General features: G+C 55.4%; 13 protein-coding genes across 13 annotated transcripts; 7 read left to right on the top strand and 6 right to left on the bottom strand.

Annotated features, from left to right (window-relative positions):
* Window positions 1-254: 254 nt before the first annotated feature.
* Window positions 255-1,143, bottom strand: HMPREF1541_06257 (uncharacterized protein; the record flags this gene model as incomplete). The annotated part of the gene is made up of 3 exons (XM_008720593.1): window positions 255-858; window positions 910-927; window positions 977-1,143. The coding sequence occupies 3 exons, from the start codon at window positions 1,141-1,143 to the stop codon at window positions 255-257; spliced, it is 789 nt and encodes a 262-aa protein (XP_008718815.1).
* Window positions 1,144-1,445: 302 nt separating this feature from the next.
* Window positions 1,446-2,693, top strand: HMPREF1541_06256 (uncharacterized protein; the record flags this gene model as incomplete). Its single annotated transcript, XM_008720592.1, has 1 exon — window positions 1,446-2,693. The coding sequence occupies one exon, from the start codon at window positions 1,446-1,448 to the stop codon at window positions 2,691-2,693; it is 1,248 nt and encodes a 415-aa protein (XP_008718814.1).
* Window positions 2,694-3,468: 775 nt separating this feature from the next.
* Window positions 3,469-5,808, bottom strand: HMPREF1541_06255 (uncharacterized protein; the record flags this gene model as incomplete). Its single annotated transcript, XM_008720591.1, has 1 exon — window positions 3,469-5,808. One exon carries the CDS (start codon window positions 5,806-5,808, stop codon window positions 3,469-3,471), a length of 2,340 nt encoding a protein of 779 aa, XP_008718813.1.
* Window positions 5,809-6,455: 647 nt separating this feature from the next.
* Window positions 6,456-7,190, bottom strand: HMPREF1541_06254 (uncharacterized protein; the record flags this gene model as incomplete). The annotated part of the gene is made up of 1 exon (XM_008720590.1): window positions 6,456-7,190. The coding sequence occupies one exon, from the start codon at window positions 7,188-7,190 to the stop codon at window positions 6,456-6,458; it is 735 nt and encodes a 244-aa protein (XP_008718812.1).
* Window positions 7,191-8,243: 1,053 nt separating this feature from the next.
* HMPREF1541_06253 (uncharacterized protein) lies at window positions 8,244-9,065 on the bottom strand (the record flags this gene model as incomplete). The annotated part of the gene is made up of 1 exon (XM_008720589.1): window positions 8,244-9,065. One exon carries the CDS (start codon window positions 9,063-9,065, stop codon window positions 8,244-8,246), a length of 822 nt encoding a protein of 273 aa, XP_008718811.1.
* Window positions 9,066-9,428: 363 nt separating this feature from the next.
* Window positions 9,429-10,124, top strand: HMPREF1541_06252 (uncharacterized protein; the record flags this gene model as incomplete). The annotated part of the gene is made up of 1 exon (XM_008720588.1): window positions 9,429-10,124. One exon carries the CDS (start codon window positions 9,429-9,431, stop codon window positions 10,122-10,124), a length of 696 nt encoding a protein of 231 aa, XP_008718810.1.
* A 958-nt stretch (window positions 10,125-11,082) lies between these two features.
* Window positions 11,083-12,925, bottom strand: HMPREF1541_06251 (uncharacterized protein; the record flags this gene model as incomplete). The annotated part of the gene is made up of 4 exons (XM_008720587.1): window positions 11,083-11,448; window positions 11,579-12,061; window positions 12,115-12,361; window positions 12,411-12,925. The coding sequence occupies 4 exons, from the start codon at window positions 12,923-12,925 to the stop codon at window positions 11,083-11,085; spliced, it is 1,611 nt and encodes a 536-aa protein (XP_008718809.1).
* Window positions 12,926-13,901: 976 nt separating this feature from the next.
* HMPREF1541_06250 (uncharacterized protein) lies at window positions 13,902-14,876 on the top strand (the record flags this gene model as incomplete). Its single annotated transcript, XM_008720586.1, has 3 exons — window positions 13,902-14,292; window positions 14,341-14,513; window positions 14,562-14,876. 3 exons carry the CDS (start codon window positions 13,902-13,904, stop codon window positions 14,874-14,876), a joined length of 879 nt encoding a protein of 292 aa, XP_008718808.1.
* Window positions 14,877-15,415: 539 nt separating this feature from the next.
* HMPREF1541_06249 (uncharacterized protein) lies at window positions 15,416-17,306 on the top strand (the record flags this gene model as incomplete). Its single annotated transcript, XM_008720585.1, has 2 exons — window positions 15,416-15,878; window positions 15,994-17,306. 2 exons carry the CDS (start codon window positions 15,416-15,418, stop codon window positions 17,304-17,306), a joined length of 1,776 nt encoding a protein of 591 aa, XP_008718807.1.
* Window positions 17,307-17,587: 281 nt separating this feature from the next.
* Window positions 17,588-18,733, bottom strand: HMPREF1541_06248 (uncharacterized protein; the record flags this gene model as incomplete). Its single annotated transcript, XM_008720584.1, has 2 exons — window positions 17,588-18,453; window positions 18,511-18,733. The coding sequence occupies 2 exons, from the start codon at window positions 18,731-18,733 to the stop codon at window positions 17,588-17,590; spliced, it is 1,089 nt and encodes a 362-aa protein (XP_008718806.1).
* Window positions 18,734-19,250: 517 nt separating this feature from the next.
* On the top strand, window positions 19,251-20,888 carry HMPREF1541_06247 (uncharacterized protein; the record flags this gene model as incomplete). Its single annotated transcript, XM_008720583.1, has 1 exon — window positions 19,251-20,888. One exon carries the CDS (start codon window positions 19,251-19,253, stop codon window positions 20,886-20,888), a length of 1,638 nt encoding a protein of 545 aa, XP_008718805.1.
* A 1,117-nt stretch (window positions 20,889-22,005) lies between these two features.
* On the top strand, window positions 22,006-24,099 carry HMPREF1541_06246 (uncharacterized protein; the record flags this gene model as incomplete). Its single annotated transcript, XM_008720582.1, has 4 exons — window positions 22,006-22,188; window positions 22,271-22,642; window positions 22,708-23,227; window positions 23,309-24,099. The coding sequence occupies 4 exons, from the start codon at window positions 22,006-22,008 to the stop codon at window positions 24,097-24,099; spliced, it is 1,866 nt and encodes a 621-aa protein (XP_008718804.1).
* A 1,018-nt stretch (window positions 24,100-25,117) lies between these two features.
* HMPREF1541_06245 (uncharacterized protein) lies at window positions 25,118-26,731 on the top strand (the record flags this gene model as incomplete). Its single annotated transcript, XM_008720581.1, has 1 exon — window positions 25,118-26,731. The coding sequence occupies one exon, from the start codon at window positions 25,118-25,120 to the stop codon at window positions 26,729-26,731; it is 1,614 nt and encodes a 537-aa protein (XP_008718803.1).
* Window positions 26,732-27,004: the final 273 nt, after the last annotated feature.

Genomic DNA, 27,004 nt, shown 5'->3' with positions numbered 1-27,004 from the left:
GGGGAGGGTTCAAGGGATGAATTCATGATCATTTCAGAGATATCCAAAAACGACCGGCCATGGCCAGATCGCAAATGCTTCAGTAGCTCAACATAGCCCAGCATTGAACAGGGACTCGTAGCCGCTCTCGGTGACATCTTGGTCTTTGAAGGCCCTTCACTGCAATCGAGTGATGAGGGCCCTTACAAACCCACTTCCTTATCTGAAACAAACGTGCTGTCGACATTTGTGTTGACACATGCTGTTGACACAGGTCAGTAGCTTTCGATCTCCTCAACGTCTCGTCTCCCATCAGCCGGTCCGGCATCAGGTCGCCAGCCTTTAGGTCTCTCTTTCCCTCGTACAAGCATACTGTAGACACTGTTCTCAACCTTCTCGACTGACTGCTTCGTCACCCGTAGCTTATTGTCGAAATCCTTCAGATCGCGGTTACCGGCGGCATTTAAGCCCTCCAGGTAACCCCGTAACGCCTGCATGTCTGCGAGGACTGACTGCTCAAGTGAGTCGCCGCCTGGCAGCTTGCCATTGGTTGCCATGTAAGTGATCGAGAACCGCATCAGCTCGCCAGTCATGTCAAAGATGCCAAGCAGATAGTCTGATTGGGTCAGTTTGATGCCTTCGGGGAGCGTGGATGCGGCTTCAGCGTGTGTCATTAGCTTTTGGGTTTCGAGGTAGTGCTGGAAAAGTATCGCTTCCATGTACTCCTGGATGCCACCGGAGATGTTGTACTGGTAGCGGTTGGCATTGATGCCTTGGAGGTCAGGTACGATGCTCTCAAAGCGCTCCTTGATCGTGTCGTACATTCCCTTCGTCTGCTTCGTTATCGACCCGTGTATGGGTTTGCCGAGTTCTCGTGTTCTGCCAGGATGAGTTTACGCAGGACTAGCAAAAGCGTTAAGCGGCACTCACCGCTGCAGAGCGAAGATGCTTGAGGACGTCAGTCTCGGATAACATCATCACCCACCTTGAGACTTACATTTTCTTGGATTGAGCTGTGATATCTCTCGACGCCTTGATCGTCCTCTCCCTCCGATCATGATGCTCGTCCAACTCTGAACGAAACTGTTCAAAAACAGGGATATATGGCGACGTAGACGTCGATTCGGCCTCCATAGTGACTGCCTTTCTCTTCAACCCGGCCATTGGCGTCCCATTCGAGACACATAAGACACTTTCGAGGTGATTCGTCGAACAATTGGCGGTTTCGTCGTCGACGAGCAGAGCCTTGCTAGGGTTCGAAATTTCTCAGCCCTAGAGATTTCGACACTCCATCACGATCCCATGGGACCTGTCCAACGACACGTTGACATGAATTGATTACTACAGTCATTCTCTCTACGCACCAGAGTCTATCTTTGTGCTGGGACTTGTCCAAGAGCATCAGCCCCGGTCGCGACAGTCATCATCAAAAGCGCGTCGGACATGCTTGTACTCCGTCGACCATCATGATGAGCTTCTTCGCATCCCCTGCTCTCATCTTTGGCCTTGCATTCCTCCTTCGAGCAGTCCTGCTCATCTATGGCATCTACCAAGACTCGACATCTGCCATCAAGTACACGGATATTGATTATTTCGTCTTCACCGATGCGGCTGCTTATGTCTCCCGCGGATCCTCTCCTTACCTAAGGTCCACCTATCGCTATACGCCGCTGCTCTCATGGATCCTACTACCCACAGCGCAGGGTGGCCTGCTTTTTCATTCTGGCAAGGCGCTGTTTGCGCTGTCCGATCTTCTAGCCGGCTGGATCCTCATGCGTTTGTTGGTCAAGCAGGGCCATGCTCGATCCACGGCCCTCAAGTACGCTTCCGTGTGGCTGCTCAACCCGATGGTCGCCAATATTTCAACGCGTGGTAGCTCTGAAGGCCTGCTATGTGCCCTAGTCCTCTCATTACTATACGCGTACACCGCCTGGTCGCCAACCATCTCTGGGGCTCTCCTTGGCCTTGCCGTCCACTTCAAGATCTACCCATTCATCTACGCCCCAGCATTTCTCCTCGCCCTTCGACTCCCTCCACTGCCACAAGAAGCCACCATGCCGCAAATCTTCAACCACATCGTCTCCACCCAACGAACCAACTTCACCCTCGCCGCACTCGGCACCTTCACGGCCCTAAACCTCCTCATGTTCCAACTCTACGGCCCAGACTTCCTGCAACACACCTTCCTCTACCACATCACGCGCCTGGACCACCGCCACAACTTCTCCCCCTACAACACCCTCCTGTACCTCTCCTCCTCCTCATCCTCCGCCTTTGCCATCGAATCCCTCGCCTTCCTCCCCCAACTGCTCCTCTCCTGTGTCTTCCTCCCCCTCGCCCTCGCCACCCGCAACCTCGCCGGCTGCCTCCTCGCACAGACCCTCGCCTTCGTCACCTTCAACAAAGTCTGCACCAGCCAGTATTTCCTATGGTACCTGGTCTTCCTACCGCTCTACCTCCCCAACAGCAGGTTCTTCCTCCGCCGTCCCAAAGTCGGGTTCGCGGCCCTCTCGGCGTGGGTGCTGGGCCAGGCCCTGTGGCTGCAGCAGGGCTATGAGCTGGAGTTTCTGGGACGCAGCACCTTCGTCCCGGGACTGTGGGTGGCGAGTCTGCTGTTCTTTGCCGTCAACTGTTGGGTTTTGGGCCTCGTGGTGCAGGATATTGTTGGCCAGCAGGGTGGGCATGCGGAGGGTGGTGGTAAGAAGGTAGAGTAGGTAGATCTAGACAGTAATATAAATACATGCAAATACCCCCAATTTTTTTGGTTCGCTTTACCTCTTCCATACGCGCGTAGACCCTCTCAGTTGACCCAGCTCCTCTGGGTTGAGTTCGGCATATCAGTAGCCTGACGCTCCTCCTGTCTAGGTCTAGCGATCTTTCCCTGCAGTACCGTCAGCATAGAATTTACAGTGCTCGAGGTCTCCCTCGAGGTCTCTCTTTAATGGCCTTTTCGCGCGTCAAGCATGTGACATACATCTCCAAACCCGTGCACCAGCTACAGACCGCAAAACAAACTTCTCAACACGCCTCGTTCGTTCGTCAAATGCAGATTGGTCTATAAGATAAGCGATACACAAGGATGCAAATAGCATGCGTAGAGCAGTCATTTTTACATCATTTGCAGCATTTGCGTGGTGAAACCTCAGCAATTCCTCAGTTCAGTTCTGGCGTATACGTATGCGTGTGCGTGTGCGTTTGCGTAGGCCATGCTCCTCCTACAGCACATAGCCCTCTTATAAACATACGGATACGTCTGCTTGGTTCCCCAGGCAGCTTGCGGCAGGTCTCACTACCGTAGCAGTACCTCGGGAGGCCCTGAAAATATCTCTCGATGATCGTAAAAGCTCCAGAACTTGCCCTACTAGATTTCCCCGACCCGAAAAAGAAAATGAAAACGCTATGCATATACACGCACACACACACACACATACCCGATCATCCAAACATGTTCTATAGTGGCCCCCGTGTATCACATCCGCCAGCTCTCACTTACGAGCGATTGCGGTCTTTCAGCTTGACGGCCTCGCCGCCGCCGCCGCCATTATGCGAAGTATGACTCTTTGGGCCTTTGCCTTTGCCGGCCCCAGCCCCAGCCGCGCCATCATCCCACGATTTGTCCACCCATTCTTGCTCCATCTTGGCGAGCTTCTCATCGAGGCTTCTGCCCTGCTCATCAACCTCTTTATTCGTGCTGGCGACAACCACTGGCGGCGGAGGAAATGCATAGCCATCTTCCTCGCCCTCTGGCTCCGCCTCCTCGGCCTTCTTCTCCAGCCCGATGTTCCCAGCCTTGACATCGGCAGCCCAGTCGTCTTTCGGATCAATCCTGACGCCCAAGCCCACGGGTACCTGCTGCCCTTGCTGCGCATCCGGGGCTGGCGAAGCAGCCTTCTTCGGCTTCCGGCTCCAGCCCGTCTTCCACACCTTTGAGTCCTCGATGCTGAAGCGCGGGAAGATGTGGGCCTCGGTGTTGATGACGATATCCTCCAGCTTCGGCAGGCCGTCCTCGCCGTCGAGGTCGCTGAAGAGCAGGTAGAAGTACTTGAGGGTCTCGGCGAGCCAGAAGCTCTCCATGTTGTCGCGGCGGCGCTTGGGCCGCACGGGGCTCTCCGTCACCGTGTCCAGGGACGTGTAGGCGTAGACCTGGCCCGTCAGCTCGTCGATGACTTGGGTGTGGGTGCGGAAGTTCTCGAACATCTCCCAGCCCCACTCGCGGTACTTGGTGTCGCCTGTGATGTGGTACATGTAGAAGAGAGACTCGACGGTCTCGGGCCGTTGCAGATTGTGCTCGTCCTGCGGGTGGATGTCGTAATCGAGGCGCCATGGTGCGTGTATGTCGTCGGATAGCTCATCGGGGGTGGGTGGCGACCAGTCTGGGTCGTCGAAGGACCACTGGCGAGGCGGGTTGTCGATGGCGAAGTAGCTGATCTCCGGAGCCAGGCCGGTGGCCGTCACCTTGTACATGCCCCAGAAGGACTTCATCAGTTCTTCGGCGAGTCGGAGGTCTTCATCGTGCTTCTTAGTCCAGAGTGGACCGAGGCGGGCCTTGGCGTCTTTCACGGTAGTGCCGTTGGTCAGGCTAAGGGCGATCGTGCCTGGCATGAAAGCTACGAGGTGGTCCATTTTGGGTGTCAGCTCGTGATGCAGGCCACCCGGTCGCTCACCAATGATGGCCAGGTTTGAATGCTTGGTCCAGGTGATGAGATAACGTTTGATGCCGTCCATAACATCATCCCACATCTCCTTGTAGACGGGCTCGCCGCCCTTGGTTTGCAGGAACTGTTTGATGAGATATTCGTAGTACGAGTCGCCGCGAGAACCTAGTCGGATGTTCTGACCTCGAAACGTGCCGCTGCTAGGATGCATGAAGATCGGCACCAGCCCTCCCTCCATCTGTTGGTCGTCAATGACCTTTAGAATCTGTTCAGAACGCTCCCAGTAGATTGGCTCGCCGGTGGTTTTGGACAGATACTTCATCTCCAGCTGCAGAGTGGCTGCTTCGGCAGTTGAAGAAAGGCCATCGCCTGCCGGTATGCCTTCGGACTTGTTGAGATTTACAGATGCCTGGGGAATGCCGGATGGGGTGTCGTAGGCGCCGAGCAGACGGTCGGCAAGGTCTGTGGCCTTTTCAATGTATAAGTCTTCACCCGGTTGCAGGACATCGTCGTCCAGGAGGGGCGCAAGATGCGGGTAGTTGGTTGAGAGGTAGTAAGCGGAGAGGAGGCCACCGAGCATGCGGATGGTGGTTTCGAAAGTATTGACATCGTGGTCGGCGGTATATGAGAGCGAGGTAGATATCCATTCCCTTGCTCGGGCCACCTCTGATGTCAGGTTCATGAGTATGGCAGTGTCTAGAGAGTCAACTATGATCCAGCCCATGCCGCCTTCCACCATATTTCGGCCAGTTTTTGACAGTGGATGATATTCGTCCATTCCCCAGGCATGTTTCTCGTAGCCGTTCCACGTTGTTTTAAACACCTCCCTCACAGCATCAGCTCGTTCTCTCCATAGTTTCGGGTCTTTCGTGTACGTCTGTCCCGACGTGAAACTGCTGTAGGATTCCAATTTGGGTGCGGTCGAGAACCATCCCGTTAGCCATAGTATAGTTATGGTAAGTGTCGCCAGAACCGTGAGCGACCTGCGCTGTTGCCACCATTTCCGGCGTCTAGATTGTGGAAAATGAGGCTTGTCCTTGTACATTGGAAGATCATCCGAGCCGCCGAGGATGTCGTTGATCTTGGAGATGGCCCCCTTCGCACTACCGTTGGCCTGTTTGTGCCGCCAGTAGGAATCTTGGTCGCCGGTGACGGCACCATTCTGAAACGACATCTGATCGGCCTCTGGTGGAGGCTAGTGGGTGCCGATGTAGCATGAAGGGGCCCCCAGGAATTTTGGGGCAGTGAATTATCGGGAACGCAGGTCACGGTCGCATGACTCGGTGAAAGGATGGAAAGATCCTCGAAAGAGTGGTATGGAAGTCGAATATACACTGGCTTCTTGAGTAAAACGACAACCAATGCTGCTACAAAGGCCGTATGAAAGTCGAATCGAGGGAGTATCGTTCATCATGACCTGGCCTCAAGCCGTGAAGTGTCGCCGTAGGATGGGCGCGACGCGCAGCCGGGACTTGGTTGGTCCGGCTCCGTGGCAGCTTCCGACATTTGGCCGGCCCCCTAACTCTCAGCCTTCTCGGGACCTCCAGTAGTGAGTACTACACGGGGCGTATGCTGGCGAAGTTGATAAACGGTAAAGACAATTGAGAAGTTGTGACATTGGTTTCGATCATGACTGTCGCACGTCATTGCGGGCTAGTCGCGCGCCGTGGTGTAACAGTAATTTCATTGTGCATGTCTCGAGCATATAATTGCGGTGAGCTTATGCGTGTAAGATTCTATGCTCCATCTCTACTGTCCCTCAGCGCCATGCTATGCCGTCTATCATGTACTTGCGGTCTCATAATCTCGGTCGAAATGCTATCACAGGGCTGGTCTGACACCATCGCGCTCAGCCACCACAACGGATTCCTTCTCGGCCACATGTGACCTGTTCTCCCGACTCCAGGTAGTCTCCTTGATATGCGCATCGCCCTGCGTGGATTCCGGTGTGAATGTGAACTGTCGAACCTCGCAATTGTGGTAAGCAGACCCCAGAGAAGGGTGATAGCCTTCCCAGTCCTCGGTGAAGTAGTGCAGGAAGGCTCCGTGCGTCACAAGGACGATCGTCTTCTCTGATCGCTCGTACAGCCAGGCACGCATGTCGGCCGCTCGCTTCTCGACTGCTTCCTTTTCCGGGCCCCAATACCCCTTCTTTGAGTTCCATCCCTCCTCAACTCCATCGTAATCGATACGGGATCCCACATCGTAACCAAGGTCGTGCCCCTCGAACAATTTCTTAACTTCTGCCTTCAAAGGTTCCTTGGCGAAGCCGACATTGCAATTGCGCTCCGATACTTCCTGTGCTTTCGGGTGAAGTAAGAACGGTACCTCCGTGCGAGTGAGAATAGGTCCAAACGAGTGAACAGCGGTCTGAATGGTGCGACGGAGGGGGGACGAGACCATGAGGTCAACTTTGTCGTGAAATGGGAACCATTCTGCGAGGCTTGCGCATTGTTGCATGCCGATCTTAGTCAGGGTGGCGTCCTTCAGTCTCCATTTGTTGCCAACGTTATGGTCGCCTTGGGCATGGCGGACGATGATGACCGTGGGAGGCATAACTGCGAATGACGTCAAGCGGTGTCTCTAGATGCAGAAAGCGAAGAATCGAGAAGACACAAAGTAAAACGCCCACGCTCTACGCTGGCAACGGATGGGTTGGATATCGAGGGGATGCGCAAGTCGTTGGGGATGGAAGACAAGATAGCAGCCTCGGCGAAAACCTGAAGCCTGAGTCACCACGACTCCGACTCCATCTCCAACAGATCGGTGCGAGTGGGTACACGTGCGTGACATTCACTCTGCTAAGTGGCGTTAGATCCATCAGCTTGGCAAGTATCACATTGTTCCCGCTGTCTTTGGATAAGCGAGACTTGACAGCTGAGCTATACCGGTACGTGGTGACTGCTTGTGTTGTCTCAAACTACTTTCGCCGTGTAAGCACGACGGCAAATATCCGCTTGAGCGATGACGATGAATGAAAAAGTCATGGTGATGGTTGCGCTACTGATGCGCCGATGATGTAGACAAGGCAACTCTACAGCGGTACAAGGCAACCAGCCACTGCAAACTGGAGAAAAGTGCTTGCAGGTCTGACAAGGTAGGTTGCAAATGGTCAGGACCCCGCACGTTACGGACGGTTTCGGGGGTGCATCCCACGCCCTCGCAACCTGGCCTCCACATCGACTGGACGTATTTTCTAGAGCCAACACGACGCTGGCTCCCTGGGGGATCGACTCCATGCAATCTCTGACTTCTTCTTGAACGAGCCTTCGTTCTGACTCCGGCTTCACCGGCTTCCTGTTCAGAGCAATAAATGAGTCCTCACAACCGTTGTACTAAGCTCATCAAACGATTTTTGAGTTGAAGATTTGACATCTCTTGGAGGTCAACGGAAGACTTGTCGACACATCCTGTGGTCTTCTTGTACTGGACGAACTCGAGAGACTGAACCTGACGTGCTCTGTGCGTGTCCAGCGCTTTTCCCTAGCCGCGGATCCAGGTTCCCGAATGAGCCAAGTGCGAGGTGATTGTCTCTGATGTCGGTGTAGGCTAGCTGCCAATAGATTGCACGCGGTTCTTCGTTGTGCAACCATGGGCCGTCCAGCTCGATCAAAATTGAACTCTTCTCGATCGTCCTGTGTACTTGGAGTCGCTCTTGACCACCTTCCCCTTCGCTTTCATCTTGTCTTTCTTCTTCATGATCCAAGCCTTACTGCCCTTGGCATCGCCAGAATTCCGTGCCTTCCCGTTCATCGCCTGTCGAATCTTCCTGCCATCTTCAATGTCTACGTCATCCATACCGTTCACCGCTTGGGTAATGTCACCTCCTCCCACACTCAACACCAGATACGTCTTGACATTCTTCGTACCACCGTCGTCCTCAAGAATACCGGCACCGAAGCCCGCTCGCACAGCAGCGGAGCTGATCATCGTTCTCTGTTGCTCGTTCTTGGGGTAGAATTGCAGGGCAGCCTTGCCGCCCCTTCGTAAGCAGGCGTACAGTCCATCAAAGAACCTTCGTAATCGTCCTTCCGGGGAGACACCACTTGACTCGGCGTTGCACAGCCACTGAACCGCGCTGATACTGACAGCAGCATCGAAACTGCCCGCGCGGAAGGGCAAACCTTGTCCCATATCCGCCAAGAACAAGTCACCTTCAGTCTCTTCCCGTTGCAACGCGATGTCAAGCATCGAGGGCGAAATGTCCATTCCGACCCACGTGTGACCTTCTTCTGAAAGGATCTCGCCCGACAGGCCTGAGCCGCAGCCCACATCGAGAATGAGAGATGGCCCAGTGAGGTTGAGCAGCTCGAGAGCGCGATGGGTCATGGAGGCCTGGATAGACTGTATACGGCTGTTTGACGTGTACTTTTGGGATTCGGCGTCATTGTAGTAGAGGTCCGGAGGGAGGAGATCCTCTGGGCGGGACATGGCGGCGGCGCTCGGAGTTTGCTTGCGGGGTATTTGTGTGTTGCAGCAGGGCTGGACGAGAACACAGTCCAATTCCGACGAGAAGGAGAGCGGACAAGTGCCTGCGAGGCACGAAAAGGCTATCTAGACATGTCTGTTGGAGATACAGAATGTAGACTGAGAATCGCAAGTCGGCCTCGAAAAATAAAGCGGGTCACCTTTGCCAAGCAATTGCGGGGGGGCTGCGGGCGAGGCGTCAAGTCCGCCACGCTGCATTGACATCTGGCCTCATCCCTTTCGTCGTGCATGAGATAACAGCAATGTGAGACTCTCTCCGAGCAATGCAACCTCCAATTGAGCGTTCGATACGATAGCACCGTCGAAATGAGCTGGATTCTTCCCATCCTCGGCTATGTGGGTATTGTGTTGGGCTTCGGCTTCCTCACTCTCTCGATCGCGTCCGGCCTGTATTACCTCTCCGAGCTGGTGGAAGAACATTCGGTCTTGAGCGCAAAAGTTCTCAAGCGCATGATTTACACTGTATGCGGAACTCAGATCCTGCTCTGGCTTGTCGACGGGTTCCCATGGCACCTTACACTACTTGGGGTCTGTAGCCATGCCATATACGCCAGCAACCTACGGCATTTTCCGATCGTCAAACTCTCCGATCCGCTGTTCCTGCTCAGCTGTGGCCTGGTTGTATTGAACCATTGGCTCTGGTTCCGTCACTTCAGCGAGCCACCTCACTATGCCGCCGGCGAGCGACTGTTGCGCGACCGATACAGCACTCCTGTGTATTCGCAACCCAGCTTCACCGAGATCGCAAGCTATTTTGGCTTGTGTGTATGGCTGGTTCCCTTTGCTCTATTCGTCAGTCTCAGTGCAGGCGAGAATGTGCTTCCTAGTATGGGAAGCGAGTTTGCGACTGGTGAGCGGGAGGGCGTGGGTGGGTTCAAGAAAGGTCACAAGAGAAGGAACACTGGCATGGCAAAGGCGGCGGTCAACAGTACGAAGGAGTGGATTGGTGAAAATGGGGCGGTCATGGGACTTTGGAAGCATGAGAATGTGAGGAGCTTCTGATCGACACCCATGGAAGATCAGCAACAAGCTGCGATTGTCTTCCAGCGAGCGAGTATGTGAACGACTACACGAGCAACTTGAGGGCAGAAAGACTTGACGCCGGCAGAGTCATGAACTGTGCGTATCGCCGACGGGGCGCATGGGTCTTGGAGCGCCAGTTGCGTAAAAGGCGATCACTTGCAACACAGAGGGACCGCGCCCCGATACAACCATGTCTCTCAGGTCCGCTGGCTGAGTCAGACTGATGGGCTCTGGCTCCAGGACTTCTCACTGCTACTGCAACGCCAATTTACAACAAGTCGACAATTCAGAAGTGGTCGAGTGGTATTGGTGCCCAAACCCGCGCCGCGCCAAAGCACATCAGAAGTGCACCACGACCTGCACGGAACTTATCGGCAGTAGGACTACCTACTAACGTCGTTCAACCCGTCCGAACCAGAACAGCCACAGCAGGTAGCACCGCTGGCTACTTTTTCTCACACCTGTCTCAAGCCCAGCCTTGCGACTGCGCTTCGCTTCGCTCCGCTTGCTGCCAAAACCCAAAACCACTGCCAAGAGTTTAACTGCCTGAGACAGGTACTGCAACATGAATGCATCTGCTTCTGGTATCTACGCAGCCTAGGGCTGTACAGTCAAGTCACTCTTGCGGCTATCTCAATGACATATTCTCGAATTGTTTGAACTCTTGATCGAATGCTTGCAAGGCGTCATTGGCCAGCTGACATGACATGAGGTATGCCAGAACATGCGTTTCCATTTCCCCTCCTGTATCTATCGCTAAAGTCCCGTAATTGTATTCCACGCTATGCTATGCTCTGCTCTAGCCAGACGAAGACATGCTCGGCGGTGCCGCTGTGCTGTGCTGCTGCTGCTGCTGCTGCTGCTGCACCGTACCCCCTTATCTCCTCCCCTCCGCTCCGCTCCCACGTCTCCGTCTCCGTCTCCATCCCTCCGTCAGTCAAGCCCACTTCCCCAAAAAGCTCATAATCACCAATCCACCCACCAACCCCAGCCCACCCACTACGACCCTCCCCAGTCTCGCCTCCACCATCTCTCCCCCCTCCACAACCCAGTCGCGGGCCCACATATCCACGAGCCCCACCCAAATCAGCACGCCGGCGCTCAAGGCGTCGAGCGTGCCGATGACCCACAATGTGGTGGGGTCGTTGCCGTTGAAACGGTCGAGGACGCCGATGCCGATGCCCATTCCTAGTGGGGTGATGCAGGCGAAGGCGAGGGACATGAGGGTTTTGGTGCGGCGGAGGGAGGTGGTGGAGGTGGTGGGGTGGCGGAGCAGGGTGATGCGGGCGCCGAGGGCGAGGCCCTGTGTGGAAGGAAGAGTGTTAGCTAGGTGCGAGGAGTGTGGGTTTGGGGGCTTTGTTTGGGGGAGGGGTTGGATGGCAGCGGGAATGGGGATTTGCAGGACGAATGCTTGGGCTTAGGCTCAAGCTTACCTCGAAGAACTGGTGGAAGATGATGACCACCAAAAGGGTCTTGTAGAAGGAGTCGCCCGCCACAACGAGCGTGATGCCGATGAGGATGCTGTGGAAGAGCACGCCGGCCTCCATGACGAGCACGGATAACTTGCTGTTGGGGTTGGTTGGTGAGTACGGGTTGCCGTGGTGGTGGCCTAGCGCGGCGAGGTTGGCGCCTGGTGCGGCGGGGGTTTCGCGTGTGGCGTTGTATTGGCCGTGCTCCTTGGGATTGGGGCCGGAGGAGTCGTGCTGCGAGAGGGTGCCGCTGGTGTCGGAGGTTGGGAGGGGCGAAGGGTCGACCGTGTTGCGGGAGCGTGAGCGGGCTAGCACGATGCGGTGGCCGATGTATTCGACAAGGAAGGAAAGGAAAATGCCTGCCATGACGAAGGCGGAGGTCGTGGCTTCGTAGTCGATGGTGCCGATGCAGGGGTTGGTGAACATTAGGTAGGCGTGGGTGTACAGCTGTTGCGGGGTTAGGTGAGCGGTTCATTATGTTGGAGTAGAAGGGGACTTACGTGAACGAATCCGGTTGCGATGATGATACCAGTGCCGAATTGCTTGATGGCTGTGAAGGCGATGTCATTCATGGCGCGGAAGGGTAGCTTGTCAAGGACCTGGGGTAGGAAGACTGCGATGGTGCTTGTGACGAGCATGGCGAAAAGTGTACCGACACGCAGGGGTATGTCGTAGTCGCGTGTCTGCCGTGAGCATTGCTCTGCTGTGACACCGCCGCTTTCTGACTCTCCGGCTGCCACGCAGTGTCTGAAAAACATGAGCTTCGAGATGAAAGAACAAAGAAGAATATACTTACTCGACACCGGCATGAAAGTGGCAATCTTGCCCTTCCGAGGACGTGCTTTCATCAAGAGGATGGGAGTGTTCTTCTTCGTCGTGAGATGTGGCGCCCTCAGCGAGAACCAAGACGTCGTTTCCATCCGGATCAACGCAGTATTGCTCATCATCATGGGCGTGACAAGATGTGTATTCTGCAGGCGTCTCACCGGTGGGTGTGGCTTCGAGAGAAACTAGCACTTCGTCTCCAGCGCCATTGATGCAATATATATCGCTACCGTGGGCATGACACGACGTTACGGCTGTGGTTTGGACAGTCGCTGTGGCTGTAGCGGCAGTTGAAGCTGGACCAGAGGTAATTGACGCTGTACCGGCAGCAGAGAGGGCAGTCTCTTCACCATTCGGTCCATAACAATATTGGGTGGCACCGTGGGCATGACAGTCCGAGTAGGTGGTACCTGAGACGGTCGTCTGCTCCTGTGCCAGGGCACGGACGAGTAAAGTAGCCGCAATGGCAGTGACGGATAGTCGCATAACGACTCTGACAGCCGGCGTGAATGTAGGAGCTTTGCTTCAGTGGGAGGCCGGGACTGGTTTCGTTGCTCAGGAAGTCACTGACAGCACTGCAGGAATACTTCTGGCGTTCGCTTTGTGCCTTTTCAGAGACGTCCAGGATCCTCCACAAGCATTCTGCGCAAAAGTAAGACGTGACTTTTCGCTGGACGATGTAGTAATGCCAAGCACGAACGAAGAGGGTGCTCAGCGGAACGTCGCCTTGACGCAGTCATCTCGCAGACCTCCGATTCTTCAGCGGACGAGGACTGAAAGCATCCCGCGATAGTCGCTAAAAGCCTTGGAATTGAGGACGTTAAAGGTCCCACCAATCAGCGCTGGGTAGGATATCCTGTTGTGGAACTTCCGCTGGTTCCCACCCTGGCGTTGTAATGCTTGTTTGTAGAGATGTCTTGGCCATTATCAGCGTAGATTTACCAATGCTGCCGTGAGCGGAATACCATGGATAGACCCCACGTGAGGGACTTGTCATCAGTTGCACTTTCATAGCTGTATAGGTCGGTTCGATCGCCGCAGCCAAGCCCGACGGAAGTTCAAGGTCCTCCCCGAGAACCTCAATATGATGCTACGACGCCGGCGGACTGGTGGGATGAGTCGCACTCATCTCTGTGTTCGATTGGATCAATACTCGCAAAGATCCATATCCCCAGCCATGATCGAGTTGACCAACAGGTTCTGTACATTGGCAGCATCATAGCTTGCAAAGTCTGTCGGTCAAGACCGCGCCGGTCCTCATCTTTGCTGTGGTGCTCGAGCACTCATGCCGAAATCGGTTCAAGTGGCGCGAGATGGGATGTAGCGAGGATATGCGAACGTGGTGTCCCTGTAGGTACATAAGTAGATCGGGCTCACCACGCATTTACGACTCTCAGCTTGGTCCTTCAGACAGTACTACTTTGAGCTCGGTCTTCCAGGCGTGATTTCGTACTCATTCATCATGGTCAACCTCATCGCAAAGACTGCGCTTCTAGCCGCAACAGCTGTCTTTGCAGCTCCTGCCTCGCGCCTCGAAGCTCGACAGCAGCACAACATCACTGAAGAGGTCGAGCCATGGAATGCTGGCGCCGTCACCGAGTATATCATCCATGAGTCTTGCAACTCCACACAAGCGACTCAGATTGCAGATGGGCTTCGCGAAGCCGTTGAGCTTGCTGAGCATGCAAAGGACCACATCCTCCGATGGGGCAATAACTCGGAATTGTACCGCAAGTATTTCGGCAATGACCCTCCAGTCGCTGCAATTGGTTCGTACGACATTGTCGTCAACGGCGACAAGAACGGAGTGATTTTCCGCTGCGACAACCCGGACGGTAACTGTGCCCAGGAAGGTAAGTGTCGAAAATGCTGCTTCACTCACCTGAACTGACGCTGCATAGGATGGGCTGGCCACTGGAGAGGCGAGAACGCGACGCAGGAAACCGTCATCTGCGATCTGTCGTACGAAAGACGGCGCTGGCTCAGCTCCATGTGCGGTCTTGGGTACGATGTCGCCAATGGTGCCACCAACACATTCTGGGCGTCGGATCTGCTGCACAGACTCTATCACATCGTAAGTTGCACACGCACTTTCTCCCAAACAGGCGTTGACACGGGATAGCCTTCGATCGGCAATGGATACATCGAGCACTACCTCGAGACCTACCAAGAGATCTTGGACGATGCTGGTCAGCCTGGCTCCAATGCTACTCACGACAGCGATGTGCTGCAGTACTTTGCTCTTGACGTCTATGCATACGACATCGCTGTGCCGGGTGAGGGTTGCTCGGGTGAATATGTTGAGACCAGCCATGACCATGGGTCGGCTACCAGTACCACTTCAGCTACGCCAACAAGCGCCGAAGCCGCTACTGGGACGGCCGATGTGCCAGAGAATTGTCACACTCATGAAGGTGGTGAGCTGCACTGCGAGTAGGACAGAATTGCTAGCAATGTTCTTTTTCCCTGTAAGAGGAGAAGCTACTTCTAGAGAACATGGTGATAGATAGTAGCATCCTTAAACACACTGCTCTTTACACGTGACTTTGCCGACTCCGCGGTGGCCTCGGTCCGGGCTCTCGTGGCGTGGTCCCCTAAAATTGGGAGGTGTTCCGTTCTAGCCTCGTTAAGGGCATAGTATGGTGCTTCTTAGCGGAGCGTTATCTCTGGGGTGGGCCCTTGGTCCCCGAAATCTGGGCCGGGACTCGTCGGTCTCGTGCCTCTATCAGTGGTGGCTGACGAACTCCCAGGGTCTCTGCTTCTAACCCATCGACTCCCATGCCCATAGACCTCACATGTGCCGCAACTGCTGTGGGCTTGACCTCCTGCCACCCTTACTGTCGCTCACGACGTGCGCACGTTCCCTCCGCTCCTCTTTGAACATGCGACAACCATTAGCGCCCGTCTACCGCCGATGACCACGCGCGACCATCGGTAGACATCATGTCGATTCCCAACGGCAAGTCGGTGTCCATTATGGACGACAAGAAACCATGGACACCGCAGTCATCCTCCTCCTCGTCCAATCCTGCCGACACCTTCGACTTCCACGTTCACCTCAATACCCGCGACCTCCGAACCCGCGTAATAGACTCTTTCAGACGAGATCCGAACGCAAGCTTAACAAGAAACACCTCGATCCATAGTACCGAAGAACACCGCAAGCCCTACGATCTTGAGAGCGCAGCGCAAGCCACGGCCAACTCTCCCCTCCTGCGAAACCTGAAAGGACGGCACCTGCAGATGATAGCCATCGGCGGCAGTATTGGAACCGGCTTGTTTGTCGGTTCAGGCAAAGCCCTCGCCCATGGCGGCCCTGCTTCGCTGGTAATAGCCTTCTCGCTGATTGGAATCATGATGTACTGCACCATGCAAGCTCTGGGTGAGATGGCTGTAACATTTCCAGTCGCTGGTAGCTTTGCTGCATATTCCACCCGCTGTAAGTTCCCGTCCCACGCTCCCGTTTCCCACGTGTCGGATTGCCGAACCACGGTCTGTGCTTCCCAAGTTTCGGTCACTTGCATGCAGCACGTCCCACTAACAATGGCCTCTAGTCATCGACCCTGCCTGGGGCTTTGCCATGGGCTGGAACTACGCCCTACAGTGGCTGATGGTCTTCCCGCTCGAGCTTGTTGCTGCCTCCATCACCGTCGACTACTGGGTGCACGACATCACTCTCAACGCCGCATGGGTTTCCATCTTCTGGATATTCATTGTGGCTATCAACTTCTTCGGCGTCAAAGGATACGGCGAGGCCGAATTCGTCTTCAGCATCGTCAAAGTCACCGCCGTCATCGGCTACATCATCCTCGGCGTTCTCATGAACATTGGCGGTGGCCCCGGTGGCAGCTATATCGGCTTCAGCATGTGGCAAGAAACCGGTGCTTTCAAAAACGGCTTCAAAGGCCTGTGCTCCGTCTTCGTCACCGCGGCATTTGCCTTCGCAGGTACGGAACTCGTGGGCCTGGCAGCTGCCGAGACCGAAAACCCTCGCAAGGCTCTGCCTACTGCCATCAAACAGGTCTTCTGGCGCATCACCCTCTTCTACATCGTCTCGCTATTCCTCGTCGGCACCCTCGTATCGTGTGACGATCCGCGGTTGCTGAGCGCTTCCTCCAGTGCCGACGCAACCGCCTCCCCCTTCGTCATCAGCATCGAAAACTCTTTCATTGAGGGTCTCCCTGCCGTGATGAATGTGGTTATCATGATCGCAGTCCTGTCCGTCGGCAACTCCGCCATCTACGGTAGCAGCCGCACCCTAGCCGCCCTAGCAGAACAGCGCCAGGCGCCTCGCGTCTTCGCCTACATCGACCGGAAGGGTCGGCCCATCGTGAGCATCTGCCTCGCCAGCGCGCTCGGCTTCCTGTCCTACTTCGCCGCCTCCACCTACCAACAGACCGCCTTCGACTGGATGCTGGCCACCTCCGGCCTCTCATCCATCTTCACCTGGGGCAGCATCAACCTCGCGCACATCCGCTTCCGCCGCGCCTGGGCCGCCCAAGGCCACACCCCCAGCGAACTCGCCTTCCGCTCCCCCATCGGCGTCACCGGCAGCTGGATCGGCTTCATCTTCAACATCCTGGTGCTCGTCGCCCAGTTCTGGACCGGCTTCAGCCCTGTGAATCACCGCGAACTCGACACGGGCGGGCTCGTCACCAATTTCTTTCAGGCCTACCTCGCCGCCCCCATCGTCATCCTCTGCTACATCCCCTACAAGATCTGGTACCGCACCAAGATCGTCCGCAGCAGGGACATCGATGTCTGGACCGGCAAGCGCGAGTTGAATGTCAAGGGCCTGCTGGCGGAGGAGCGCGCTGATCGCAGGAGTTGGCCCACGTGGAAGAAGCTGTATAAATTCTTTTGCTGAAGTGAAATTAGAGAGAGAGAGAGAGGTTTGGCGCCGGTTTGCTTTGGGTTGGGTCGACTTGCCAGCGGATTTACTGCATGATATGCGTTCTAGCGATTGATTCTTTTTTCACGTGGTTATGAAAGTTTGGAACATATTCGGATGGGTGGGAAGAGTGAGCTCACCCAATGTAATGGGCATGAATCTATCTATATTCGTGCTTCGATCTGCATACTTTTTTTTCGTGCGTCATCACATCATCCGTGTTTCACGTTTTTCGCATGCAGTCTATCTGTCTAACCTCAGGCATCCCAAATCACGACTCGCCCATCAACGCCGCTGGTGCTGAATTTCTGCACCCCACCCGCATTGCCCTGGTAGATGCGCACGGTGTTGACGGTGTTCTGATGCGTGGTGTTGAGCTGCGTGTCGTTCTTGTTGCTCTTGCCCTTCAGGTCCATCTGCTTGAACATCTGCAGCGCGCTCTCCTCCTTGGCGATGCCGGGCCCGCGCTGCGTCTCCACCGTCCCCGCGATCTGCCAGCCGGATTCGTTGCCTTGAAACCGGAAGGCCTCGCAGTCGTAGCCTGCGGCGATGATCTCCGTCTCGCCGTTCCAGATCAATGAGTTGAAGGGCAGGAGCTGGGTGGAGATGTTGATCATGGCGTTGGGTGGCTGCTCCGGGCCGGACGGGTAGACGACGGTGATGCTGCTGTCGTGGCTGGAGAAGGCGAGCGCGTTGCCGGAGGGCGAGAAGCATACGCTGTGCACCCAGCCGGCCGCATCGTTGAGGTATTCACCGCACACGGTGTTGAAGGGTAGGCGCTCTCCCCACACGCTGGGCTCGGGCCGCTCGTCGATGCCCTTGATGAAGCCCGAGAAGACGCGCGCGTGGCTGTCAGTGCTGCCGGCCGCGAGCAGAACCGAGTTCGGATGCCAGTTAAGCGTCGTGATCGTGCTGCGGATGGGCTTCTTTAGGTGTTTTGAAACCCACCAGTCATTCTCTTCCTCAAAGTAGCACACGGCAATCAGGCGGGCGCCGGAGCCGACGGCGAATTTCTTCTCGTTGGGAGACCACCGCACGAAGGTGGCCGCGCGGTTGATGCGTAGGAGGACGAGGGTGGGTTTCCACCCGGAGGGAGTTTGTTCCCAGACATAGGCATTGCGGTCTGACTGGCATTAGCGACGGAGGAGGAAGATGGTGGGTCCCCGGTAGATGGACATACCTTGCGAGCAGGTGACGATCATGCCACTGTTAGGGGCGATGTCGACACCAGTGACCGTCTTGTCATGGCCCTTTAGCTCGTCCTTGAGAGCGAAGCGGTTGGCAGAGCGGGCGTAGAGCTCGACATTGTTGTCGCGGGCTACTGCGAGGGTGGAGTGGTCGGCGGAGAAGGAGTGGTCCGCAATGGGGTGGTGAAAGAGGTGGTGGACTTCGGGGGAGGCCATGGTGAGAGAGCGATAGGAGGGGATCTCTCTCTACTATCGCTGCCTGTATGGAGGGGTGCGGTGTGGCAAAGGCAACTTGTAAAGGAGGTCGTCGATGAGGGAAGCTGACGAGGAAGTGGTACGGTGGCCGTAGGCATCAATAAGCGCAAGACGTCACAGGCTGCGTAAGGGCCAAGGCCCGCTGGAACCAGGGGTTGAATTGAGGCTGAGGGTGGCTGCGCAAGCGAACAGATTTCAGGGTTCAACAACGGTCGCCGACAGTGTTGATCTCGTCCCAAGTCTCACCAGTGTGTATACTTTAGTCACAGTCAATCTCTTTCTTAAACCTGAGCACTACAGTTGCAGAAAACCGCAGGCGCCAGCATTCAACGCTCCCCACGCCCCCACAAGATAACGACGCTGGACAGGGTCCGCTTAGAACAGCGCGTCTTGGGCTCCCCGAATTCCGGCTTGTGCTTGTGACCCGCACCCCATTCTCGAAAAAGACACTTATAAGGTCCCATGTGCACCCGCATGCATGACCAATTCAGATAGCAGCGATCCAGGCGGCGACCCAATACTCACCCCTTCATCCCTTGAGTCGCCGACCCTGCAGCAACCTCCCAACCGATCAAGACAGCCTTCGCCGACTCCTTTGCGAATCTCCACCTTGCCCGAAGACGAGCACAAGCCACGCTCTTCGAAAGAAGCGCCGCTAGATGACGGTTTGGACCTGACAGATATGTCCGGTCGGGGTCCTCGAGGTCCCTCGCATGCGCCGCTCCTCCGGGATGAAGACGATAAGGCCGAATACAGAGGACGCAGAACATCTCCCACCTACGAGCCTTCGAACATGGAGTCCTCCTTTCACAGCCACCAAACGGGCCGCAGCGTCCACACATTGCGAAGCACCTCGCCCAACTATCCAGACCCTGAGAACCTCACGCGTCGAAAATACTACTATGCTGCATTCTTTTTGGTGGTGTCCCTGATCTCCTTTGTGGTGCAAACCGAAACAGCCGTGTACATCCAGCACGAGCTCAAATGGGACAAGGCATACTGCATGCTGTGGCTCACCCACGGCTCTTGGTCGTTTCTATGGCCCATTCAATTCGTTATCCTGCGGATACAGAAGCGAAAGATCACCTTTGATAATTTCTGGCGCCGACACAAAACCCTGGTACATACCACGGCGCAGATGGTACAATCGCAGGATATTCACCTCTCACCAACAACAACCCTTAGCAATCCCTGGTCCTACATGATCAAGGCCACCACTTTTATTACAACCTTTCTCACCGTCGCTGGTGGATCGTGGTATGTTGCGGTAAACATGACTTCTCCCTCCGATCTTACGGCCATTTACAATTGTTCCGCTTTCTTCGCCTATGTATTTTCTATACTCTTACTTAACGACAAATTTCGCATGGATAAAATGCTTTCCGTGGGTCTGGCCATTGTTGGTGTACTGGTGGTCGCCTATGGTGACTCGAACGAACCCAAGCACGGCGGTCACTCGGGCGGCTCAACGAATCCCAACCAAGACCCCGATGATCTTCCCAACAACAAGTTCCTTGGTAATCTCATCATCGGCATCGGCTCCGTCATGTACGGTCTCTACGAAGTGCTATACAAGAAGTATGCGTGTCCACCAGACGGCGTTTCTCCTGCCAGGGGCATGGTCTTTGCCAACACGTTTGGCAGCATGATTGGGGTCTTCACTCTGTGTGTGCTCTGGATTCCATTACCATTCCTTCACTACACCGGAGTTGAAGTGTTTGAATTGCCTCGAGGCAAAACGGCCGCGCTGTTGGCGGTCTCCACGCTCAGCAACGCGATCTTCTCGGGCAGCTTCCTGGTGTTGATGTCGCTGACTTCACCTGTACTGTCCTCGGTGGCCGCCCTGCTTACGATTTTCCTCGTTGCTATTACAGATTGGATGATTACCGGCAAACCCCTTTCTGGGCCCGCCATGCTGGGTGGTGCATGCATCGTTGTGGCGTTTGGCATGCTTTCTTGGGCGACCTACCGGGAAATGAGTGAAGAGGCAGAGAAGCGAGCCAAGGAGGACGATGAAGCCAAATGGATTGGGGAAGAGGAAGAGCTGATGGGTGGTGAGGCAGATCGAGATGAAGACGAGCTGGGGAGAGGGAGGAGGCGGAGCAGCGATTCATAGAAGGGCTCTGCTCCTTATTAGGCGTATAGGATTTTCGTAGAGCTGCCGGCGATGCCGGCGTGTTCTTTTTGGCGGTTTCATTAACCACGGCGGCGTTGTATAGATGCTCCCGGCCCATCGACAGGTGTGGTCAAGGTCGAGTTCATGGACACGGCGATGCACCAGTGTCTTAGTATTGGCGTGAAATCATATTTACCATCTACTACACATCTGCCTAGTGCTCAAGGTGGCTCTCGTTTTTTCATCTCTCTCACTCTGCCACATACTACTAGTCGAAGAGTCAGTCAGTAAGATGGTGTCGACGCGACCAGTCGGAAGATCTACTCTGGAGGAACCGTGATGTCGGCTGACCCCCTGTCAAGTATAGACTCTAGCTGCAGATCGCTTTGTCAAGCCTGCATACGTCGTCAGAACACGAAAATTGCAGCTCACAGACGAGTCAACATTTCTGGCGTCTTCATGCTTGGGCTCTCGACCTCAAGACAATTCCAGACGCGTCAGGGCGGACAACAATACCTACGTACATATCACGATGACTCCGTCCTCACGACATTCATAGTCAACCCATTCACACTGACTCGGTTGGGCTGGAAAACACATGCATGCCCGCAATGTTCTTCAGCTGTTACACGATTGATAAGGTCTAGATGCCCGCCCCGGACCCCGCGTTTCGTCAATTCAAAGTGGAGAGCACTCTTCGCGTCGGCAAGCTTGTTTCAGCAAAGGCATCGATGCGAGTTGTCCAGCGTTCCACTCCTTCATTGGCTACAACCGCCAGCTCGATTGGCGGCATTAGTCGAACTAACTGCTTTGTTCGGATTCCCGACACTGACTCGTATTTGCACGACCGGATTCGCATTCTAGACTTGCCTCGGAAAGAAACGCTATGCCATGCCCGTCGAGCAATGGACTCCCCGTACCCCGGAAAGCCATCAGCTCGCGGGGTACGGGCTGCCTGCTGCCGATGGGATATGTGTAGCAAGTACTTAGTCAGCTCTATGCCCTCCTGATCCCTCAAAAGCAAAGCTTAGAGCCATCTCGCAAGTTCTTTGAGCTCCTCCACCGTGAGTTTCTACTATCTCAAATGGCAGTCAATCACCATGAGTCCTTTGAAGACATGGACATCATCTTCGCCGGTGGCGGAACCGCAGCTTGTGTCGCTGCTGGCCGTCTGGCCAAGGCGAACCCGGACTTGAAGATCCTCATCATTGAGGGCGGAAGGAACAACTACAATGACCCGACCGTGACGAATCCGGCTTTGTACCTGAGTCATCTGGCACCGGATTCTCAGACTGCCCTCGTAAGTAACATGAAAGCTCGATTGCCCTTTTGATGGTATCCATGGAAAGGAAGCAAAAAACTGTGCTAAACCACCCCAAAAGTTCTACCAGGCCAAGAAGTCGGAGCATCTCAATGGTCGCGAAGCTGTCGTGCCCATGGGTGGCATTCTCGGAGGTGGCTCGTCGATCAACTTCATGATGTACACTCGCGCCCAGGGCGTGGACTTTGACGCCTGGAAGACGCCCGGGTGGAGTGCGAAGGAATTGCTGCCCCTCTGCAAGAAACTGGAAACCTTCCACCAGGATGAAGAGGGGATCGACCGGAACAAGCACGGCTACGATGGACCGATCCACATCAGTGACGGCGGCTTCAGGTGCAAGCGTGGTGAGTCTGGCTGGATCGACACAGTGAAGAAAATGGGCTACAAGGAGATCGTGGACTTGCAGGGTCTGGACGATAATGATGGGTTTTCTGTAAGTCAGGTTTGGACGGGAGCCCAAAGACTTCCAGCGCAATCCACGGGACTGATTTCAAACAGAGGTGGCAACGCTATGTCTCGAAAGACGGCAAACGACAAGATGCCGCCCACTGTTACATCCACCCTCTGCTTCAGGACGGCGAGCATCCGAACCTCCACCTGCTAGTCCAGACCAAGGTCGTCCGCGTCCTCTTCGATACCTCCAAGACCCCTACCCGAGCCATAGGAGTCGAGTACAGGCCCACTGAGACCCATCAGCCCACCATCGCACTCAGCAAGCCCGTACACCAGACAGTCATGGCCAAGAAGATGGTCATCGTCTCCGCTGGAGCTTTGGGCACGCCTCAGATCCTCGAGCGTTCGGGCGTTGGCGGCGCTGGTCTGCTGCAGAAACTCGATATCCCGGTGGTCGCTGATGTCTCAGGCGTAGGGGAGAGTTACCAAGATCATCATTTGATCTTGTATCCTTACAAGACGTCCTATGGGCCGGAAGATACCCTGGACCGGATCCTGAGTGGCCGCACGAAATTTGAAGATGCGGTCGCGAACAAAGATCCAATCCTGGGCTGGAATGCGATAGGTGAGTCCTCCCAAGAATACTGATGCTTCCAATCACAAACTTCCCCACCTCCCGTGACTTGTGCCTCTGACCCTCCTTCAGATGTCTGCGGCAAGATCCGCATGCCCCCCTCCGCAGTCCGATCATTTGGCCCTTCGTTCCAAAAAGAATGGGAGCGCGACTTCGGGTCCTCCCCGCAACGACCCGACATGCTCGTCGGCATGGTCAACGCCTTCCTAGGTGATCCGTCGGTCGTCGAGCCTGGCCAGTACATGTCCATCGGCGCCTACACAGCCTACCCCTACTCCCGCGGCAGTATCCACATCAATTCCGCCGACAATGTCACGAACGGCTATGACTTTGACGCTGGGTTCTTCAATCATCCAAGCGACGTCAAGAAGCAGCTCTGGGCGTATAAGATGAGCCGCGAGATCGCGCGGAGGCTGCCGCAGTATAGGGGCGAGTTGGAGCTGGGACATCCAAGGTTTAAGGAAGGGAGTAAGGCGGCGCTTACGGATCTGAGCGGTGGCAAGGATGGTGGTCCGGTCCACGGCGACCGCCAGCAAACCAACGGCACCACCAACGGCGACCACGGCGCTGCGGATGTGCAGGACATCGACTACAGCGACGAAGACGACGCCGCCATCGAAGACTGGCTGCGCGGCAACATCAACACGACGTGGCACTCGTGCGGCACGTGCGCGATGCGGCCACTCGAGGACGGCGGTGTCGTGGACGGGCGCCTCAATGTGTACAAGACCGAGGGGCTGAAGGTGGTGGATCTGAGCATCATGCCGGAGAATGTGGCGGCCAACACGAATAATACGGCGTTGGTGGTCGGGGAGAAGGCAGCGGTGTTGATTGCCGAGGAGTTGGGGGTGGAAGGGGTTTGATGACTGCTGCGGCGGCTTGGGGGGGCCTTGGAGGAAGGGGTAGGGTTTGGTGGAAAGAGCTCACAAGTCTGGATCCATGGACTCGGTATATAAGTGAGACCGCCTTCCCCCGCAAAGCGTTGCTGAAAGCGTTGTGAAGAAGGTTGGGGATGAGGTTGTCCTTAAAAAGTGCTTAAACGTGATCGTCGAAAATACGAACTCAAGCAGCAATTGACGTTGGTTCCATCGCTACAGCTGTCCATCACCTACGAATTGATCACGGTTCAGTCACTTCGTGAATAGTTGCGACCGGAGGACACCTCAAAGATGATCCCTGGGGCTGGCTGCTTTGCGGCTGTCGTGGTGCAAAGACTCAATACTCAGCCAGCCTCGTCATCGGCCACGGAAGCTATCTAAGATGAAGCGCTCCGTACCCAATGGCCAGTCATGAATGGGCTATATAGGCGAGCATTGCAAGCAAGCTGAAGATAAGCACTATCGAAGCCTCGCGAAATCAAGATGACCGGGGTTGATTGGGCCTCGAAGGCTTCTTCATGCATCTCGCATCATATCGACCCAGGCGCAGACCCGCCTCAACCCATTCAGACCGAGCAGAGGGCGACTGTCAGCTTACATAAAGCACCCTTCACCCGGCATCATGGCCATAACGCAACGTCGATCTGCGCAGCCCCTATAGGAAATATCTCGATATTCGTCGATTGGTTCTGCCTTGCAGCTCCGCACGTACCACCCCACCCCTTGAAGGTGCCTCTACAGGGTCATTTGGCCCTGCAACCATCTTCCCGTGTCCGCCTAATCGTTAGCTAGACACTAGAGAAGTCACTTCCATGAGCAAGTTCAGCCCTGTCTGCAACGCTGCACCTCGCAAGCGTCAACTGTGTATGGTAAGTGTTTGGAGGATGGCTGTTGTTAAAACAGGTTCTGCGCCGGGGCGCAGAGCCCTCCTCTCACGACAGGTCCTCGCCCAAGCGCCAAAGTGTTTGATCTCAATACACTCAGAAAGAAATCGTTCCCACTCATGGCTTCGTTCGCGCTGCTGGCAGTATCTGTCCTGCTGATCGTCGCCGTCCTTGGCTACCGCTTCTCGGCAACATCTCGTAGCAAGAGCTCTTTACTGCCTCTTCCACCGGGCCCCAAACCGAAGTTTCTGCTCGGAAATGCTGCCGACTTCCCTCCTGCCGGCGCGAAAGAATGGCAGCATTGGATTGAGCATAAGCGCCTATATGGACCCATCAGCTCGCTGTCGGTGATGGGTCAAAACATCATCATTCTGAACGACCATCAAACCACCGTGGATCTGCTCGAGAAAAGGTCCGCTATCTACTCGTCTCGGCCAAAGATGGTCTTCGCGGGAGACATGTGTGGCTGGGAACACTCCATGATCCTCCAACCCTATGGTGACAGCTCTCGAGCCTATCGTAGGGCCACCCAGCCCGCGCTGGGGACCATGTCCGCTCTGGAAAGCTTCAAACCCCAATACGACACCGAGATACGACGCTTCCTTCTGCGTGTGCTTCGCAACCCAGAGGACTTGCAGGCGCACATACGGACAACCGCTGGTGCAGTCATCCTAAGATCCACCTACGGGTACGAAATAGACCCTCATAGCCGTGACCCGCTCGTCGATCTTATCAACGAAACCATGATGCAATTCTCCGACGTGTCGCAGCCCGGTAAATGGGCAGTCGACCTTGTTCCAGCTCTTCAGTACTTGCCTGATTGGTTTCCTGGAACTGGCTTCAAGCAGTATGCAAAGCACTGTAAAGAAACACTTCTCCAAGCGGGCTCGATACCATATGCCTTTGTGGAGAAGCAACTTCGCACTGGAGAGGCGCCGACATCGTATCTATCTAGACTCATCACCTCTGCTGACGCCAAGATGTCTGCTGATGAAGCCTACATCGCACGCTGGACCGCCTTCAGTCTCTACGCGGGTGGTGCAGACACCACAGTGTCGAGCATGTCAACCTTCTTTCTTCTTATGACACTACACCCCGAGATCCAACACGTTGCCCAGAAAGAACTAGACTCGGTGCTCGGCGACGCGCGCCTGCCGGCATTCACTGATCGCCCCAATCTGCCTTGCACGGAAGCACTCATCAAAGAAGTGTTCCGTTTCCACCCCGTTGCGCCGATAGATTTCCCACATGTGAACACCCAGGACGACGAGTACGAAGGCTACTCGATCCCCAAGGATAGCCTCATCCTCGCCAACATCTGGGCGATGCTGCACGACCCGGCCGTCTACGCCTCGCCCGACACCTTCAACCCAGAACGATTCCTCGGCGCCCACCCCGAACCAGATCCCAAGGCCATCTGCTTCGGCTTCGGCCGCCGCATCTGCCCCGGCAGGCACGTGGCCGACCTGACCCTGTGGCTGGAGATTGCAAGCTCGCTCTTCGCCTTCGACATCCGCAAGACGCGTGACGCCAATGGCATCGAAATCACGCCCGACTTGGATTTCACGCCGGGTGTCATCAGTCGTCCAGCACCTTACACGTGCGATGTACGACCAAGGAGCGCAAGGCATGCGGAGCTCATTGAGGCAATTGAGACGGAGCAGCCTTGGTCCAGCCAGGGCGACGCTCCGGAGGTGGAAAGCCTCATTCGCGAGAGTGCGACGAAGGCGTGATACATCGGTTGTGGTAGGCTGCAGGATGTGCGGTGGGGCAAGATATGGAAGATGGTCAGCATTTTACGAAAATGGCCGCCATTGGGCGCCGCTGGCGGTGGGAGACTGTAGTCGGAGCAGCTCGGTACTATCTCACCAAACATCCATCTTGAATGAAGGCCCGTTAGATCACTCCAATTTGATTTGTTCCAAAATGCGAACGTCTTCAGTCGGAGGTTGGATACTTCAGCGGAGGTACAGTACGACTCTGATGCCATCGAGTGACCCCCCCCC

The sequence above is a fragment of the Cyphellophora europaea genome (assembly GCF_000365145.1).
Source record: "Cyphellophora europaea CBS 101466 unplaced genomic scaffold supercont1.6, whole genome shotgun sequence".
Classification (NCBI taxonomy): domain Eukaryota; kingdom Fungi; phylum Ascomycota; class Eurotiomycetes; order Chaetothyriales; family Cyphellophoraceae; genus Cyphellophora; species Cyphellophora europaea.
The sequence above is the reverse complement of the archived record's forward strand: the minus strand, read 5'-3'. Positions and strand labels throughout refer to the sequence as shown.